General features: G+C 38.1%; 1 protein-coding gene across 1 annotated transcript in view; it reads left to right on the top strand.

Annotated features, from left to right (window-relative positions):
• DIAPH3 (diaphanous related formin 3) overlaps window positions 1-17919 on the top strand; it is a 542576-nt gene that overhangs the window by 398702 nt on the left and 125955 nt on the right. Inside the window, exons 26-27 of the mRNA XM_082601893.1 lie at window positions 2725-2820; window positions 3336-3392. Coding sequence (XP_082458019.1) covers window positions 2725-2820; window positions 3336-3392 — 153 coding nt within the window. The remainder of the gene's footprint in view (window positions 1-2724; window positions 2821-3335; window positions 3393-17919) is intronic.

Below are 17919 nucleotides of genomic sequence, written 5' to 3'. Positions count from 1 at the left end.
TTTTGGTTTGTTTTTGTTAAAGATGGTTTTAAGCTTATTTATTTATTTATTTATTTATTTTGGCCATGCCACACAGCTTGTGGGATCTTAGTTCCCCAGCCAGGGATCAAACCTGTGCCCCCGACAATGGAAGTGCGTAGTCCTAACCATTGGACCTCCAGGGAATTCCCAGGTTAAATATTTTTACACAGTTTATATTGTGTCCATCTCAGTGCATCACTTCAGGTGACAATTATTGTCAGTGTGCCCCATTACTGGTGATGTCAAATTTGATTAGTTGGGTAAAGTGATATCTTTGAGATTTCTCCATACCATGTTCTTCCATAACCTTACATACAATGGGTTTTGTAACCATTGATGATTTCTGCCTAATTAATTCTTGCTGTGTGAGTTGTGATATGGTGAATTTTCTGTTTCCCTTATTTATCTCTTATATTAATGGAACTCGGTCCTCTTTATATCTTTGACATCTGTTGGTTGACATTCTTATTTAAAGCAGAGCTTTTCCTTCCCCGGTATTTAATAAATTTTTAAATTTTCAGTATCAGTATGGATGCATGATTCTTTTTTCCAATGTGTAATAATCCATTCCCATCATTATCCATTCGGTGTTCAAATTGTCCTAAATTTGGCCAAGGCTATGCTTCAGTCTGGCTCCTCTGCCCTTTTGATATATCCCTATCTGTCTTTGAGCACTTTCTTATTTTCTGGCACAATAATATTTTCTCAACTCATTTCATACTTTCTTTTTTTTTTTTTTTTTTTTGCCGTACGCGGGCCTCTCACTGTTGTGGCCTCTCCCGTTGCGGAGCACAGGCTCCGGACGCGCAGGCTCAGCGGCCATGGCTCATGGGACCAGCCGCTCCGCGGCATGTGGGATCTTCCCGGACCGGGGCACGAACCCGCGTCCTATGCATCAGCAGGCGGACTCTCAACCACTGTGCCACCAGGGAAGCATACTTTCTTGATCTCAGCCCTAGAATCAGCCATTTTTCTAAGTATTCCAGTTCCTATTAGTGAGTAATAATATTTAGAAACCAAGATCTGAGGGCCAGCTGTGCTCATTGCTACTGTAGTGTCATTACTTCTAGGCTCTTTTGGGCCACGAAGCTAGAAAGAGCATTTTTTGTAAAGCTTGATCTTATATGATACCTTTAGATCCAATCCAGCACCTCATGGTTCTTCCTCTCCTTCTCCCACTCCATATTTGTATCTCACCTCCCACAGCAAGCATCCCTGTTGCCAACAGCATCAGCATGTTTACCCATCTGCTCAGGCTTATAATACACATGTAATACTTTCACAATCACATCATCAGTACCACTACCAACAGCAAACTTACTAAAGAAAGTTCAGTGTTTCCTTTTACTAATGAAATATATTCACAACCTTAAATATTTAGCTTTACCTGGAGTTCTTTCTAGAAAAAATATAGTTGAGTTTGAGTGAAAATTTTCAAAGATAGTTACTAATTAAAGTGTCTGAAATATTTGACATATTTTAATTAAAATAGCCATCAAGCCACTTTAGAATTAAATTTACATGTAATTTAGCAGCCTCCAAATACTCTGTTTCTCACCCACCTGTTTTTGGATTACACCTACGAGGTTTAGTACTTCTCTAAAAATGAAACAGAACCAGATTGAAAAGGGCTGACACATGTTTATATTCACATATCTGTTTATAAACTGTAAATGAATGTGTTATTTGTACTCTACTGCATTCATTTGTCATCTGTTCCCTATAAAGGGATTGCGTTTCAAAAAAAGAAATAAAAAATCCAGAGGAAAATAGTTTTCTAGTACTTTACACATGACTGTATACCAGCCATACAATTTCATAGAGAATGCCTGAAAATAACTTCTCTCTAAGGGACAAAAAAAATCTTTGGCATTTTCATGAATTTAGGTTGATCCAATAGTTTCTTTGAAGCTTTTTTTTTTTTTACCACTTCCTTTAAATAACATTTATCATTGACAACTGTAAATAGCTATAGATTATTACCAGATAACCAGATAGAAATGGCTCTATAACCACATCTTCATCAATTATATACAGAATATCAATTTAAACTAATTATAATGTGATTAATCCTTTAGATTTTTGAGAGCCTCTTTTGGTTTATTTTTCATTATAGAAGACAAACTTTTCATACATTCTGTAAAAGTTTGCAGTGATTGTTCTGTGTCACCTAAAGTCTGGGGACAATTATCCTGATATGAAGAATCAATTATTGGGAGCACGTTCACAGAAATTAGCCTGGAAATATAATTTTGTATGATAAGTTTAGACAGCAGAATCTCAATAACGACAACAGAAACACTCTCCCACACCTGGTCGATTTTAGAAAAGGAGCCGATGCCTTGAAAATAACCCATTTCTACAAGGGAAATGTGATTTATGATAACCTGAGACACAGATATGACTAGAACCACCTTCCATTTAAAGTTACTTTGCCACCAGACTATAAAAGCAGTGCTCTGAAGTGAATCAGTCGAACTCGGTTCTCCTTAGTGGACAGTAAACACGTGCACTAATGAGACAGATTTCATTAAAAGATATTTGATTTATGAGTTAAGTCCTATCATATTTTGAAATTGCTGGCTTAGTCCTGGCATCTGATCTTTTTTCCCCCTACCATACCATCCCCAGTTTCTGCGCATGCTTTGACATTGCTATGGTAACCCCGAGGGCTGATGGAATTCCCTGCATCTCTTTTCACAGAGGGTGATGAGACAGGAGTAATGGATAGTCTGCTGGAGGCCTTGCAGTCGGGGGCTGCCTTCCGCGACCGAAGGAGAAGGACACCGAAGCCGAAAGGTGAACATTACACTTGTTTCGTGTTCCTTTCTAGGGGACTATCACAAAGAACAACCCTCCCCCTCCCCCGTACCCCTCGCGCGCCAACATCCTCCCCCGCCCCCACTTTTTGTAATTCTTTTAAAGTCATGTGTCAAGAATGCAGAGCTGTGGGCAACAACTCTTCAGAAGTTTTATAAGTTTGTTTAATCCTTCCCTTGCAAGTGTCAGAGAGAGAAGTGTTCCAGTTGGCCAGTGTCAGTAGCGCATTAACAAATCAATGCACTGAACCTGGAAAAGCCTCATTAGTGTGACAGGTCTCATCTAAAGAACCATATGTACCTTATCCCAGTGGAGTTCACAGTAGCATAATTAAATGAGAAGTAAAAGTCATAACATTATTGCTTCAAGTATTTCAGGGTATTGAAGCTTCGCTTCCAGAAATACTTAACCTTAGAAATATGTCTAATACTGTTATACTTCCTGAGATGAACAGACCTCTATATTAAGATTCTTTTATATTTTTTTTTTAACAGATATTCAGAGAAGTCTCAGTCCAGCGTCTCGGCCTGTTCTGAAAGTTTGTAACCATGGTAATAAACAGTCTTCATAAATTGCACATTCTCCTTATCTACTTTTATCCTGTTGATCTGTGATTTTTTTTAGTAGGTTGCTGTGAAGTTCTCGAGTTTCAGTAAGACTAAAATAGTAAAAATGTGTGGATGTACATATTTGCGATGTGATTGTGCACTCATATTTTCCCTCCTTCCATTATTGCCTTGAGGTAGTGTTGAGGATTCTTCTTTCAGGTCTCAAGTGCATGTTTTACTTTTATTATTATTATTTGAAGTTATCTCACACATTTCTGATCAGTGTTGTCCAGTGTATCCTTTCAAAAGCATTGTGCTTTCTTAGTACTATTTTAAGTAGTGGATTTGCTTTACATTAAGATACAATTTAAAATATTGAATTGTTACCTGTTTTACTGTACCGTATTTGCCAGTACAGTGTGAAACACTGTGACCAGCATTTTGGCAAAAGCTTTAATACAGATGAGCTTCATGTGATATTATTGTGGCAGGATGTGCTAGAATCACTAAAAAGTAGGTGAGTTAACTTAGTCTCCGATATTTATCTGAGACTGACCCCTTTCAGACATCTCTAACTGGCTCCTGAACACCCAACCTCATGGAGCCCTCTTCCTGTCTTCAAGATGCCATTTTGTGTTGATTGGGTTTTATTTACTTTGGTTCCCTTTCCCTCACTGTTATGTATTACAGGGTTCTGCTTACCTTTCATAGTCAAAGTCAAATTCATCCATCGTGATTGCCGCTTATTCAGTGAGATTGTTACCAAAGTTTACCAGATTTAGAAATGAAAAGACACTTGACAGATTTTATTCAAGAGTTGTTTTGGGTACAGATGAATTATGTTCTAGAAGTATTAATGTCTGACTGAGTAGAGAAACTTAAGTCGAATTTCTAGGATAACATAAAAAAAGAGTATGAGGTAAATAAGAAAAAGACATGAATGTAATGATCTTTTAATAGCTGTGTAGATCCTTACTGCTCAAGGTAAAGTATACATAATACATGCTTAATAAATGAGAGAAAAGGTAAAAATCTACACCAAAATGTTAAATAGATCTTTTGACTTCTTTCAATAGTATGTTTTTATTGTTTTGCCTTTCCCTAGTCTAACAATAGGAAGAAAAAATTGTAATGTCAGAAAAATTCATTGTGGATAATTAATCCCTAGCTTTGGGTTATTATTTAGAGTCATTATGATATACTAAATAATGGCAAAAACTGTAGAGGACAGAGAAACTCAGAGAGGCTGAAAACTTTCTTAGAGTACAGAGCTAGTTAGTGACACAACCATAATATAGTTTTGATTTCCATCATGTTTCTTGTTTGATTGAATATAGGTACTTAGGTTTTTTTAATTATTATTATCAATACAATATATGAAATAAACAACTCAGCCCCCATTGTAAGTCATTAAAGAAAAGACCCACAGCCATGATATGACATGATTATAATGGCATACAGATACCCATGCTGTGTTTAATTTAAAATAAATATTTTGGCCATTATGTAGGGGGAAATTATTTAAGATAAGTTTGTGTACTGGCCTTGAGAAACACAGTCCTTCTGTGACTGTAATGTTAGTAAAGTAAAGTAAAGTTAGTAAAGTGTCATCATACAAAGGTTCATCTATAATTGTAAATTGTGATACTTTTGGTCCAGATGAAAAAAGCAGGTGAGCATTACATTTCTATCTCTACCAAGGCCAATGTACTATCTTAAGTTCTAAGGCTTTTGTGATAATTAAGTAAGTAGATTATACAGCAAACCAAAGGAGATATACCATAAAGATCAAATTCTCTGTTCTAATAAAAATGTAGTGGATTAAAGTATTTTAAAAACTTATTTTCATTGATATTTCTTTTGTTTTCCCTTTATACTTCTAACCAAGTGAAAAAAATTCAAACCACCAGATTAATCTTTAAGGATTGTATGTATAAAGATAGATTTATCAGACTAGACTTTGAAAAATGCAGAATTTGGTTAAGGACATTGAAACAAGCATCATGCATATTTTTATAAAAATATGACATTTCAGAGTTTGTTTTGAAATCTTTTTCTAAAAATTACTGTGTTTTCACTGAAAGTACTAACCCTACAACTGAAGTATGCAACTGAAATGTAACATGGAAACCCCTTTTATTTTTTAATTTGCTTTCATATACTTAAACAAAACTAACACCTGATGTTTATATTGTCTAAAGATATATAGTAGTTGATATTATCTCATTATTTTTAAAAGATATATGAGATTTTCTACAATTATTTTAAGTTTGTTTGCATCCTAAATAAAATAATAATAGTAATAGTAATAATAATAAGTTAATATTTACTGTTACTTTGCTTATTGAGTTATTTAAGTTAAAAGCCAAGCAATATGTTGAAATGCTTTATACATATCCCATTTAATCTTCTCAATAATCCTATCAGATAGTCAATGTTTTTATCTCTATTTTATAGTCAAAAATAACCAAGGATTGAACAGGTCTGATAGTTTGTGTCCAGTCCTATGGCCAAATTTCAAACCCAGGTCTGCCTGACTTTTGAGTCCAAGCTCTTAATCTCTCTGCCATGTCGTGCTCTGAATACAACTGCTTGAATCCCTATCTTTTCCTCTTCCCATCATCTGGGTGAACCACGTGTGTACATTTTTTTCTCTTGTGACATAAGTTTGAGCTATTGAGATACACCCTCACACCCTCTCAGAGGTTTTCTAGCCTCTGGTCTATATTCTTTCTTGTTCCCAGATTGAACCACTAGATAGCATTCTTTATCTGAGGCTTGGATTACAAGGATAAACCACCTTCTTGAATGAGGACCACTATTTATTTCTTTTAATAAACTCTGTATTAAAAGATCTAAATTAATCTAATAAGTTTATACTCTGTTAGAAAGATCATGGAAATTTTAGATTATATATAGATTATAAATATAAGACTTAGACTATATATATGTGTGTGTGTGTGTGTGTGTGTGCGTGTGTGTGTGTGTGTGTGTGTGTGGAGAGAGAGAGAGAGATCATCTTTTATTTCAGAATGAGAAAATCCTGATAAAGTATCCTGTGAGACCTTGGGGCTAAAATATCACGGAATATATTTTGGCAAAAGGTGACCTCAAGTATTCTAACTCCAGAAATTGTACACACTGAATAATCCAGCCCTTGTGTTGTGCTCCAAATCTCTACCCAAAATACTTTGGTTAAAACCTTTCCCTGTTTTATCTTTTGCTTTGTCTGTTAAGACCTAGGAAGAAATTAAGTGTTTGGTATCTTTCCTTGCTAAACTTTCACTCATTCATTTATTTAGCAAAATGTATTAAGCACTTGCTGGGCACTTAATATGTAGTGATTCCCTCTAAGAATCCACCATCCAGTTGGGAGACAGATGAGCAACAATTCTCATATATCTGGTTAATGCCAAGATAGCGGTAATGCACAGAGCTTTTGAAACACCAAGAAGTCTGAAAGACCAATCCAGACTTTATGAGGACAATTCAAACTTGGCTTCTAGAAGGACCTGAAATCAAAGCTGAGTTCGGAAGGATAAGTAGAAATGAGGCAAAACCCTGAGGGCAAGCGTGAACCAAGAAGCAGAAGCAGCATGTACACACTTTCTCAGGAGGTCTTTTCTGAACCTTAGTCTGAACCCTGTAAAACTGTATGCTCTTATAAGCACCTGTATGCTCTTACTAGCACCCTGGTTTTTCCTATTATGCAACACACATTTGCCTTAAAGTTCTTATTCAGTGTCTGCCGCACTACTGAGTCCCATCAGGGTGCAGACGAGACAATAAAGGAGGGTTTCTGCCTTGTTTACTGCTGTAACCCCAGTTCTTCGATGCGTTGGTGCCCGACACATGGATATTTAGTAAGAATGTATTGAATGAACAGACATGCTTATGTTTAGGCTTGCATAGAACAATCAGTGTACATTGAGCAAAATCAGGTCTGTGGTTGTCACCCAAATAAGTAGGACTTAGTATGCCAATTGCTAAAGCTCTAGCTATAGCTAGAAGGAGTTATCCTTCTCATATTCTCCCTAATATGTTATCTGTCATCAAAAGGAGATATTTGATCGTCACAGGTTTGAAGGTTGTTGCATCAGATGTGAAGGGTGAGGCTCAATCTTGATTGGATTATTTACTCCTTAGCAGTGGAAAGTTACTTATTAATTAGATTTCTTTCCCTTGCTTAATCAAGCAAAGTTTAACAACAGTAAATAAATGAAAGCATCTGCTAATGAGTACAGGGCATTATCTCATTTCTTTACTTAATACAGTACATTTGAAATCTAAAGATTTTCTATAGTTTGTAGAAAATAGTAAGTCAAGATAATCAAAATATTAATGCATTTTTAATAAAATCATACCATATTTGGGTGTTAGTGAATCACCTGGTCTGGTTAAAAATAAAGGACCAGGGGCTTCCCTGGTGGCGCAGTGGTTGAGAGTCCACCTGCCGATGCAGGGGACACGGGTTCATGCCCCGGTCCGGGAAGATCCCACATGCCGCGAAGCGGCTGGGCCCGTGAACCATGGCCGCTGAGCCTGCGCGTCTGGAGCCTGTGCTCCACAACGGGAGAGGCCACAACAGTGAGAGGCCCGTGTACCGCAAAATAAATAAAAAAATAAATAAAAGACCAGATAAGGAATAAGTATATTGAGAGTCTGATGCCAGACCAAGAACTTGGACTACTGAGGTTTTTGAGCAGGAAAATGACAGGTCTGAGCAGTTTGTATGGAATCGAAGTGACAAATGTTAGAGAGAAGAAAGAATCAAAAGGACTTTGTAGCCGCTTTGAGCCGACATGGTTTGGCTGCAAGGAATGGGGAGAGTTAGAGAGCTGATCAAGGTGAGAGGGGCGAAGCCAAGTCTAGAGCTCTGTGTTGATACCCTCACAAAGACTTGCTAACACTGCATAAGCAGATGAGTTACCTGCAGGAAATCTTCAAACCTAGAGAATGCAAGTCAAGGACTGAGCCTTAGGAATGGACACAGGTGAGTAACAGAGTGAGTGAGAGGCAGAAAAAGGATGAAGATGGGAAGGATTGCATAATAGTGGAGCCTACATTATGAAGGTTGAAAGAAGACTTTCAAGGACTTGGTTTCTCCTATTTCTTTTTCTTTGGTTGTTTCTTTCTTTTTTTCTTTATAAAACTGAGTGGTATTACCACTGAGTGACTAGTGTTTTTCAGGATACAGTGATTTCTACTCTCTTCAGGGACTTTTTTTCCCTTGTAGACTCTGTAAAATGTTTGTGACAAAGCTTTCACAAATATGAATTGTTTGGCCACACCTTATGGTGCATCTGCCTACAGTCTGATTGCATCTCATTAGATGGTTCTCTTTTCATTAAGTGGTACAGTGGGATTTTTTTTAATTAATTGGATATAGAGTAATCAGAAAGAATTCTATAAACTGTATGCAATTAAAATCCCTAATGATAAAACCATTTAACTGTGACAAAATAAGATAAAACATAATCAAAATTTTAGGCAAACAAGGATTACACATTTTCAGTGAGCATCCATAACCTAAACAAAATCTTGCTATATTATCTTTACACCAAATCAATTCTTAATAGCCTGAATTTGGATTTGATTATCTATTTTGACTCTTCCACTTATATATGGAGCTTTGAGAGATTTTTATAGAAATAAGATTGTATTGCCTCCAGCTACAGCTGCTCTGCCACTCCAAGACTGGAAGTCAGAATTAAATGTGAAGCTAGGTAAATATTTTTGAATTGGCATTATTTCCCACAAAATAACACTAAGGGGGGCGCACAAGACAGGCTTTGTTGCTGATATATTAAAAATTCACACACAACCATCCCCCCTCCCTGCTTCACTCAGCCTTGGGTCCCCTTATTTCTTGACCTACCTTTTTCCGAAACAGCAAGAATTTGTCTTGAGGCAGAATTATGAAATTTGTAAGGTTTTCAGTGGTGTCTATTGAGCACTAACTACCATAAGGCTTTTCTGAAAACAGTGAGGACGACACCAAACCAGTCTTTGTCTAGAAAACCTTATCTATCAAAGTAGTAAATGGTGGCAACTACCATTTCCATTTTTTTTAAACTGTATCCTATTTTAGAGTAGAAAGAGCATAAAGAATAATATAGTCAAATTATATGATTTTGCTAAATGTCATTGGCTTATTTTCTTGAGAATCTTTTTTGTTCTCTTTCTGATGAATTTGTGCCTGCCTAAGGAAGGGAACTATTAAAATACTAATTGTTTTTGACACCCTTACACTTGGGCTTTCAAGCAGAATTAAGTACTACCTGTAAGTGTCAAAAGACTTAAACATTTTTTAAGGAGACTTTTCTAGCCCAAGAATATAAAACAATTTGGGTGATTTCACATTTTATTCAAACATCAGTCTCTGCTATTTACTATGTAGTCAAGCAAAAGGAAGAACAAACTCAGCAGGGCTCCTGCCTGGGTAAGGATGCCCTGTGAGTAGACAGAAAGGCCTTTCTAATTTATAGTCAGGGCAGGACAACCTTTTGGCTAGTCATTATCAAACAGACTCTTAAGCATGAACAGGTTAGAAAATTCTCAAGTAGTGAGGACCTCAAGGTTTTAAAAGGACATTTATGCAAGAAATAGCAAATGCCTCTCATTTAATGAGTACTCACAGATATAAGTTGAAGGCTGAGACTAAATTGAGTGAAAAGGAGATAAAGAACTATTGTATAAGCAAAGTTATGTCCTTGACTTCTCTGAAGTAGTTGCGATGACTAATATGTCTCTTGTTCTGTTTGTGTTACACAGTGGACTATAATTGTTATCTTTAAATTTTGGGGCCCATTCTATATCTCTCCTTTTCTTATAGCATAGGTTCAGAGTCTGGATTTATAAGGAGTCAATGGATAGACTCTAGAAGCACCTTTAACTCTGTACTTTCATTTTAGATTTTGTGCTTGGGCATATTTTTTTTCCTGCTCAAAGGATCTGTTGATTTTATCAAATTCTCCAAAGAGTAAAAAATAATTATTTTATTGTTTGATTACTGGTTTGTTACAAATTTTCTCTATTTTTATATGTTACATTTTTATACATATATACATGACATGTTTTCCCCATTTGTGACTGTCAATATGAGTCTAGTTCTCAAATGACTTTTACTGTTATTTTTTTGTCATTTGAAAACTAAACTTTCATTGACATAATCACAAATGTGGAAAACATATCAAATGGTTGGTGGATCTACAATTTTAGTGACAAATAAATTGTTTAGGATAAACAGTTAAGGTCCAGTGAACTTGTGCTACTGTGGAGGTTCACTCAGGATGCAGGGAGGGGAAGACATCACCTGTACCCAGGACAGTCTTGCTGGATCTCCCAGGGAGGAAGGTGTGTGTGTGCAGGACTCACTGGGTTATGCAGCTGGGAAGGAGCAGTCTCCCAGAGGCCAAGAGAAAGAGCAGTCAGCAAAGCCACAGGCTTCAGAAAGGCCAGGTAAGGAAAGGATGGAGGAGCACCCAGGCACAGATTGGATTGAAGGGCACAGGTGTCATTGTTCACCTCTGGAAGAGCAGTTGTGGTAGAATAGTAGAAACTGAAGCCAGACAGTGTTGGTTAGAGTAGTGGAGGCTGTCCTTTTTAAAAGCCTGGGTATGAAAGATGAAACAGAAGGGAAATAGCTGGAACTAGAACAGGTTGTAGTTCAATGAAAGGGTTGTGTTTCTTTGCCTTTCGTGTGGCTCTGGCTTTACTGTCTGTATTCTGAAGGGAAGGAGCTCCAGAAGGGAGTGATGAGTGTTTGGTGGGGCAGTATTGAGGGTGAGGTTGCTGGGGGGTGGGATAGGAGAGCACAGGTGTGGAGCACCTGGACGGTGGAAAGAAAAGATATATGGAGAGAAGTGGATACAAATATTGAGTAAGGGAGTTTAGAGGTCTCACCTGATGATGTCTTTTTTCTCTGAGAACTAGGATATAAGGTCTCCTCCTGAAAGTGACAGTCTCTGGGTGAGAAAGGAAGGCAAGGGCAGTGGAGGATGGCATGTCTCCTAGATGGATTGTGAGAGGTTACTGCTCTGGGAGATGCAAGATAATTTTTGCATCAATGGCCCAGCTGAAAAAAAGGGGCTATTACTTGTGTAATAATAGCTGTCCATAAAGTCTGAGGGAAAGAAAAGTAGCCCAGGTGCTTCACAGGCCCTGTGACAAAGGGCATTTTGTTCTCCAACTGCCTAAAAGTTCTAAAGGTTAATCTCCAAATGTAATCATAGGGGTTAGTTTGGCAGTAGGCCAACTGAGTGTGCTTTAGAGCAGCAGTCCCCAACCCCCAGGCCACAGACCACTACCGGTCCGTGGACTGTTAGGAACCGGGCTGCACAGCAGGAGGAGAGCAGCGGGCAAGCGAGCGAAGCTTCATCTGCCGCTCCACATCGCTCCTCATCGCTCCCATTACTGCCTGAACCACACCCCCACCCACCGTCCGTGGAAAAATTTTCTTCCATGAAACTGGTCCCTGGTGCCAAAAAGTTTGGGGACTGCTGCTTTAGAGCACCAGCCAAACAGAGTCATCCCTTTTTTAGAGGATAAGGTATTTCATGTTTTAAAATAGTGTAGTAGTTAATTAGGAAAATAATGGGCACTCTGTTGGAACATCTATACCATCTAAACACAATGCTGAAACAATGTGTTTCAGCATTGTTTGGGTGTCATGCTACATATGAGGAAGGCATTCTAGCAGGGATGGTGGGGACCCTAATGCAGCTGGTTTTCCTCCAGGCATGTGCCAACTACATCATGTGTCTGAGATCCTTTCCTACAAAAACAACACTTGGTGCTAAACTCAATATTTCTAAGGTACTACTAGATTTACTTTTATATTTTATTTTATTTGCCCTCATTAAATGTCAGTCTGGAGTAGCCACAGATACAGAAACCACTTTTCAAGATTGTCATCAGGATCAGAAATAAATGTTTTGCCAAGTGCCTGTCAGGTATTGTAGTTACTTAAAAAAAAACAATAGCTGTTCTTACTCACTGACTATTTGTGAAAGCATAAAACTAGCCAGATTCTTGAATCCTGTTTATAGAAGCCTTGGGTGATCTGGTCAAACAGTATGACTTGAAAACAGCATGGAGTCAGGCTCGGGCTTTAGAGGCAGACGGGCCTTGGTTTGACTTCTTGACTTAATAAAAGGGTGACCCTAGCAGCTTATTTAACCTTTGGATTTCCTTTTCCTCAGCTGTAAAAAGAGAAATTACACTATGTGCTTCATAGACTATTTGGAAGATTAAATAGGGACTATACTAAAGTACCTACAGTTGAGTAGATATTTAATAAATTCAGTAGGGCTCCCCTGGTGGCGCAGTGGTTGAGAGTCCGCCTGCCGATGCAGGGAACACGGGTTCGTGCCCCGGTCCGGGAAGATCCCACGTGCCGCGGAGCGGCTAGGCCCGTGAGCCATGGCCGCTGAGCCTGCGCGTCTGTAGCCTGTGCTCTGCAACGGGAGAGGCCACAACAGTGAGAGGCCCGCGTACCGCAAAATAAATAAATAAATAAATTCAATAGATGTTAGTTCCTCCTCATTCTTCCCCTTCTCTGCCTACCTCCCATGATGGATGTGTCAATAGAAAGTTATTACAAAATTCTTGAGCAAAGTGACAGTGGTATGCAGAATGGATGTGCTAATTGGAGAGACTGAAATTAATTCTCTTACTGTGAATAGTTCCTATACTGCACTTAAAGTGCATTAATTGGTATGAATTAGTTTAGAAAAGAAAAAGACGAAAAATTAAGTCTTTAGAGACTTTTGGTTTTAAAATAAAATAATAAAGGTATTTTTACCTCCTTTTCCCCATGGGAGTCACCACAAAGCCTCAAGGAAAAGGAGTAACAAAAAACAGTGTCAACTTCTATGAAGTCAAGACATGTTTAACCTGGAACAACCGCATATAAAGACAGGGAAGCAGATGATGCGGAAGAGAGAAATTGGAATCCAGGTGTATTCATTTCCAAGGCTGCCAAACAAATTACTGCAAACTGGGGGCCTTAAAACAACAGAAAATTGTTCTCTCACAATTCCAGAGGCTAGAAGTCCGAAATCAAGGTGTTGGCAGTGTTGGTTCTTCCTGGAGGCTCCGAGGGAGAACCTGTTCGCCCTCTCTCACTTCTGGAGGTGGCCGGCAGTCCTCAATGTTCCTGGGCTTGTGGCTGCGTCACTCTCATCTCAGACTCCGTCTTCTCATGACCTCCCTGTGTGTCTCTGTGTCTTCACATGCCCTTCTTATACGGCTACGAATCATTTGGTTAGGGCTCACCCTAATCTAGTGTGACCCCACCTTAGCTTGATTACATCTGCAAAAGCCCTATTTCCAAATAAGGTCACATTCACAGGTACCAGGTGTTAGGGCTTCAACATAAGTTTTGGGTGACACTGTTCAACCCACAACAGGGGGCGATCCCAGTGAGAAACAGACTGATGTGCTCCTCACAGCACCACATAAGGGCTTAGGAGTCACAGGTGCCGGGAACCACTGACAAGAGGAATGAGACATCCAGCTGAAAGTGGGGGTGATGGCAAAGGAGCGGGTCAACCTCCATCCCCGCAGCATGGCTCCCAAGTCCAGACTTGTGAGCCTCCGGCTGCACTTCCCTCCCTCCCTTTCCTCCTCCCCTCCAGGAGGTGGGAGGTACAGATGTTGTTTGGAAAAATTGTGCTGGAAACTCTGTAAATGGTGTGCAAGCCAGAGGTGAGGTGCTGCACTGGAAACAGGAGTTACCTGAACACAGAGGTGGATCTCCAGGAGAAAACAGGAGACGTGAATGGCACAATCCTCTTCTGGCCCCAACCACCACTCAGTGTAAGCCAAGCTTATACTCCAAGCAGATGACAGAAGATTTTTCTGGAGATAATGAACTGTCTAGAGAAAAGGCCTTCAGATACTGGCATTATGGGCCCCCTTCCCTCAAAAAATGCTAACTTACTGCAAGAGCATTCCACAGAGAAGCCCACTAGTTAACAAGCCTACTCACACAAATTTTTTTCTCTGAAATATTAATTTGGCCCAAGGACTCATCAGCTGACATTTGAGGAAAACATTCAACATGAAAAAAGAAGAGAAACAAACCAGAGGAGCTCTTAGTAAACAGAGAATAACACCATAATAATTGCAAAGATGTCAAATATTTCAATGATGAAAAGAATAGGATGATATATGTCATATATATAAGATATATACATATTTATACATATAAAAGGATTAGAAACAAAAATCTTTTGGATATGAAAAATATAGTAGCAGAAAAAATAGTACAGTATTTGGAAAAGCATAAACATACAGAGTTCTAGGGAAGATAAGGGGGAAAATGTAGAATTTACAGATAATCTGATATATCTGACTACAATTTTTATTATATTTGTATAATTGTATACAACTGTGTACAATCATATAATTGTATTATAAAGCTTTGGGGACAAGTATGGGAAGAGTGATAGGCACTAGGAAAATAAGAGGCAATTGTTAATTCTAGAAAAAAGTGATATAAAGTTGACCTTTGAACTACATGGGTTCACTTATATGCGCATTTTTTTCAGTAGTAAACATTATAATACTACACGATCTGCTATTGATTGAATCCATGAATGTGGAACCACAGTTGGGAGGAACCTCGTGTATGGAGGGCTGACTATAAATCATATGCAGATTTTCAAATGCATGGAGGGTCAGGGCCCCTATCCCCATGTTGTACAGGGGTCAACTGTATAATCATGGTACACTACTGGAATTTGGCATGGCCTTGTGTGCTATTTTACAGTCATAATAGTAAAAGCACTGTGGTAGGCAGATTCCAAGATGGCCCTCAGTGATCACTGCCTCCTGTTGTTCTTTCTCATGTAACCCACCCCCCAAACATTTTCCAGCATTAGTCTGTATAACCAGAGGAATAGGGTAGAAATGAAAGTATGTAACGTCTGAGATTAGGTTACAAAAGATACTGTGACTTTCATCTTGGGTGCTGTGTCTCCCCGTTTCTTGGTTCTGGGGGAAGCTGTGTTGTGAGCAGCCCTATGGAGAGACCCAAGCTGTGAGGATATTAAGCTTCAGTCTATCACAATAGAAAATCCATAGGTAATGTCTATAATTGATGAATCAAGAGATAGCAGGAGAAGCGTCAATAAGAAAGAGAGTCAGGGACAATGGACTGCTGTATTTCATTGGAAACCTTTTGGATTTCTTTATAAAGTAACCAGTAACTTTAAAGAAAGTTAAAGTTAGAAGTATGAAACATCTAAATGGGCAGCAGGTGGGCAGTCAGGATGGCAAAACACCTAATGACTCAGTTTATCCCTATTGAGAATAACCAGAAGCTAAAATCTCTCGTTAGTTGTCTATCTCCTTCTTTACTAAAATACACAGATTTTACTTTTATTTTTCATTTTTCTTTTTCACTTTCTCTCTTCTAATAACTGTGTATAAAGGAGACTTCTCTCTGTTCTAGCTTTCAGCTTTTCATTTTTATGTGATCCAGAGACTAAAGTGCTCTTCAGTGTGCATTCTTAAAGAGTGATATGGGTGATGAGAGTCAGTTACGGTGGTACCTCTAGCTCAGGATAATGACTGTGCTTCTCCATATAAATCAGACAGTCTTCCCACTTCTTTTGTGTCCTGTAGATAGCATTGGCCAGTGATTTTGCAGCACATATCTGAATATATATATTTGTCCTTTGTAATTCTTAATGTGAGAGAAAATGATGGAAACGCATAATAGAGAAAATCAAGCACCACTCTGTTTTTTGTTGTTGTTGTTGTTTTGGACTTTTAGAGCAAAAGTAGCCTTCCAGTGCTGCATAAGAACTTGATGGCTAATCTGTATTCACTGAATCCTTAGAAAGCAAGAGAATGGGATGAGATTTGCATTTGGAATTCATATTAGTTACAGTTATTGAGTGAGTGTTTGTAAATAAGTGTCTTAATACATTACACTGGCCTCATGAAAGCCAAGGATGTAGCTAGTGTAGCTAGAAGAACTATTTGTGCTTTGGAGGGGAATGGTGGTATGACTACTTGTTATGTAGTCTACGTAAGGAGATAAATATTTTTCTACTTTATGAGGGTCTATTTAAGAAAGCATTGACATGCATTAAGAAAGCTGCATGTCCCATTGATTCCCAAGTAAATTAGAAATTATTAGTGTTAGCCATGATGTACATTATTGTGATATGACAACATTTGGCTTAAACAGTTTCACCATTTATTAGCTCTGATATTAGAATAAATGACAATGATCATTAAATGCTATGTACATTATCATTTAACTAATTATGCTTGCAATCTCCTTCTATTAGTCAAACATCTTTGGGTTAATTAGAGGAGCTGCCTAATCCCGATTTCTAGAGGAATAATGAAATAAAGGAGCATTGAAGTATACTAAAGATAGTGTTAGTGCATCACCGTTTACCTCATAAATCGACTTCATTTACCCTCACCCAGTGCATTATAGTAGCCTCAAGGTTAAAAGATTCTGGCAATTCTTTTTATTTTGAAATATGATTAGGCCGTTAAATTATATGTTCATACTTTTCCCATTAAAACATGTATGCAGCAGAAAAGTGCTAATATGCAAATAAAAACAAAATTCTCATTTACCAATATACCCAAATTGAAAGATGAACCAAAAAACAGTTTAGATTAAACATTAAAAATGTTAATAACACCTTGTACTTTGATTCTGACAAGCTAATAACTCAAAATCCATAGAATTTTAAGGTTACAAATATAAGACACAACCAAGAAACTTATTATTAGCCCTTTTATTTCTTATTCTTGTTAATATTGTTAGGCTAAGGGATTCTTAAGCTGATGTTTGTTAAACCATGAGCAGGGTTTTATTTAATCCAAAGTATATTTTATCATCGGGTGAAAAGTATAATTTCATCCCTTTTTCTTAATCTTCCCCATGTCCCAAAGGAGGAGAAAAAAAGAGTAAAGGATCTTTTAAAATTCACTGTGACCTGTCATGAGGCAACTTCTCAAATAAAGATGATGAGGCTCTATTTTTTAACGTGTAGATAGAAATAAATGAAGGGCATAGGGCGTGAAGAGGTAACTAGTACAGTCTCCCAGGCAGAGAGAAGCACTGCCCAAGAGAGCCCCTGGGATCCCTGCTACACTTGCAGCCGTTGGCAGCAGCATTCTCTCTAATAAGTCTAAAGGTTTTCATCACTTCCTAAACAGTGCTCTGTCTGTTTGCTACTCATTTGCTGGAAACTGGACAAGGCCTATTACTCTCCATTCTATTAACCTCCTTTCTCTTCATTCACTGATCCCCATTCCCTTTCCTCACCTAAATATAAAAAGACGTGATCTGCTCAGGGTGAGAGATAAATATATTCAGTAATGGAACAAAGTAGGCAGAGTCAGTAACTCTAGGTACTATGTCATAGTAACTTCTAATGTTTCCTAGAAATTAACTCTGTGTCTTCTACATATTTGTTTGTTTTAAAGCCAGGAAAAGGGAAGGTTTAGAGAGTAATGTTTTTAATTATTAGTTTGTGATGAGTTTTCATGT

This window comes from Mesoplodon mirus (assembly GCF_964341445.2).
Source record: "Mesoplodon mirus genome assembly, chromosome: 17".
NCBI lineage: Eukaryota > Metazoa > Chordata > Mammalia > Artiodactyla > Ziphiidae > Mesoplodon > Mesoplodon mirus.
Note: the sequence above shows the minus strand (reverse complement) of the source record. Positions and strands in the feature narration are given on the sequence as shown.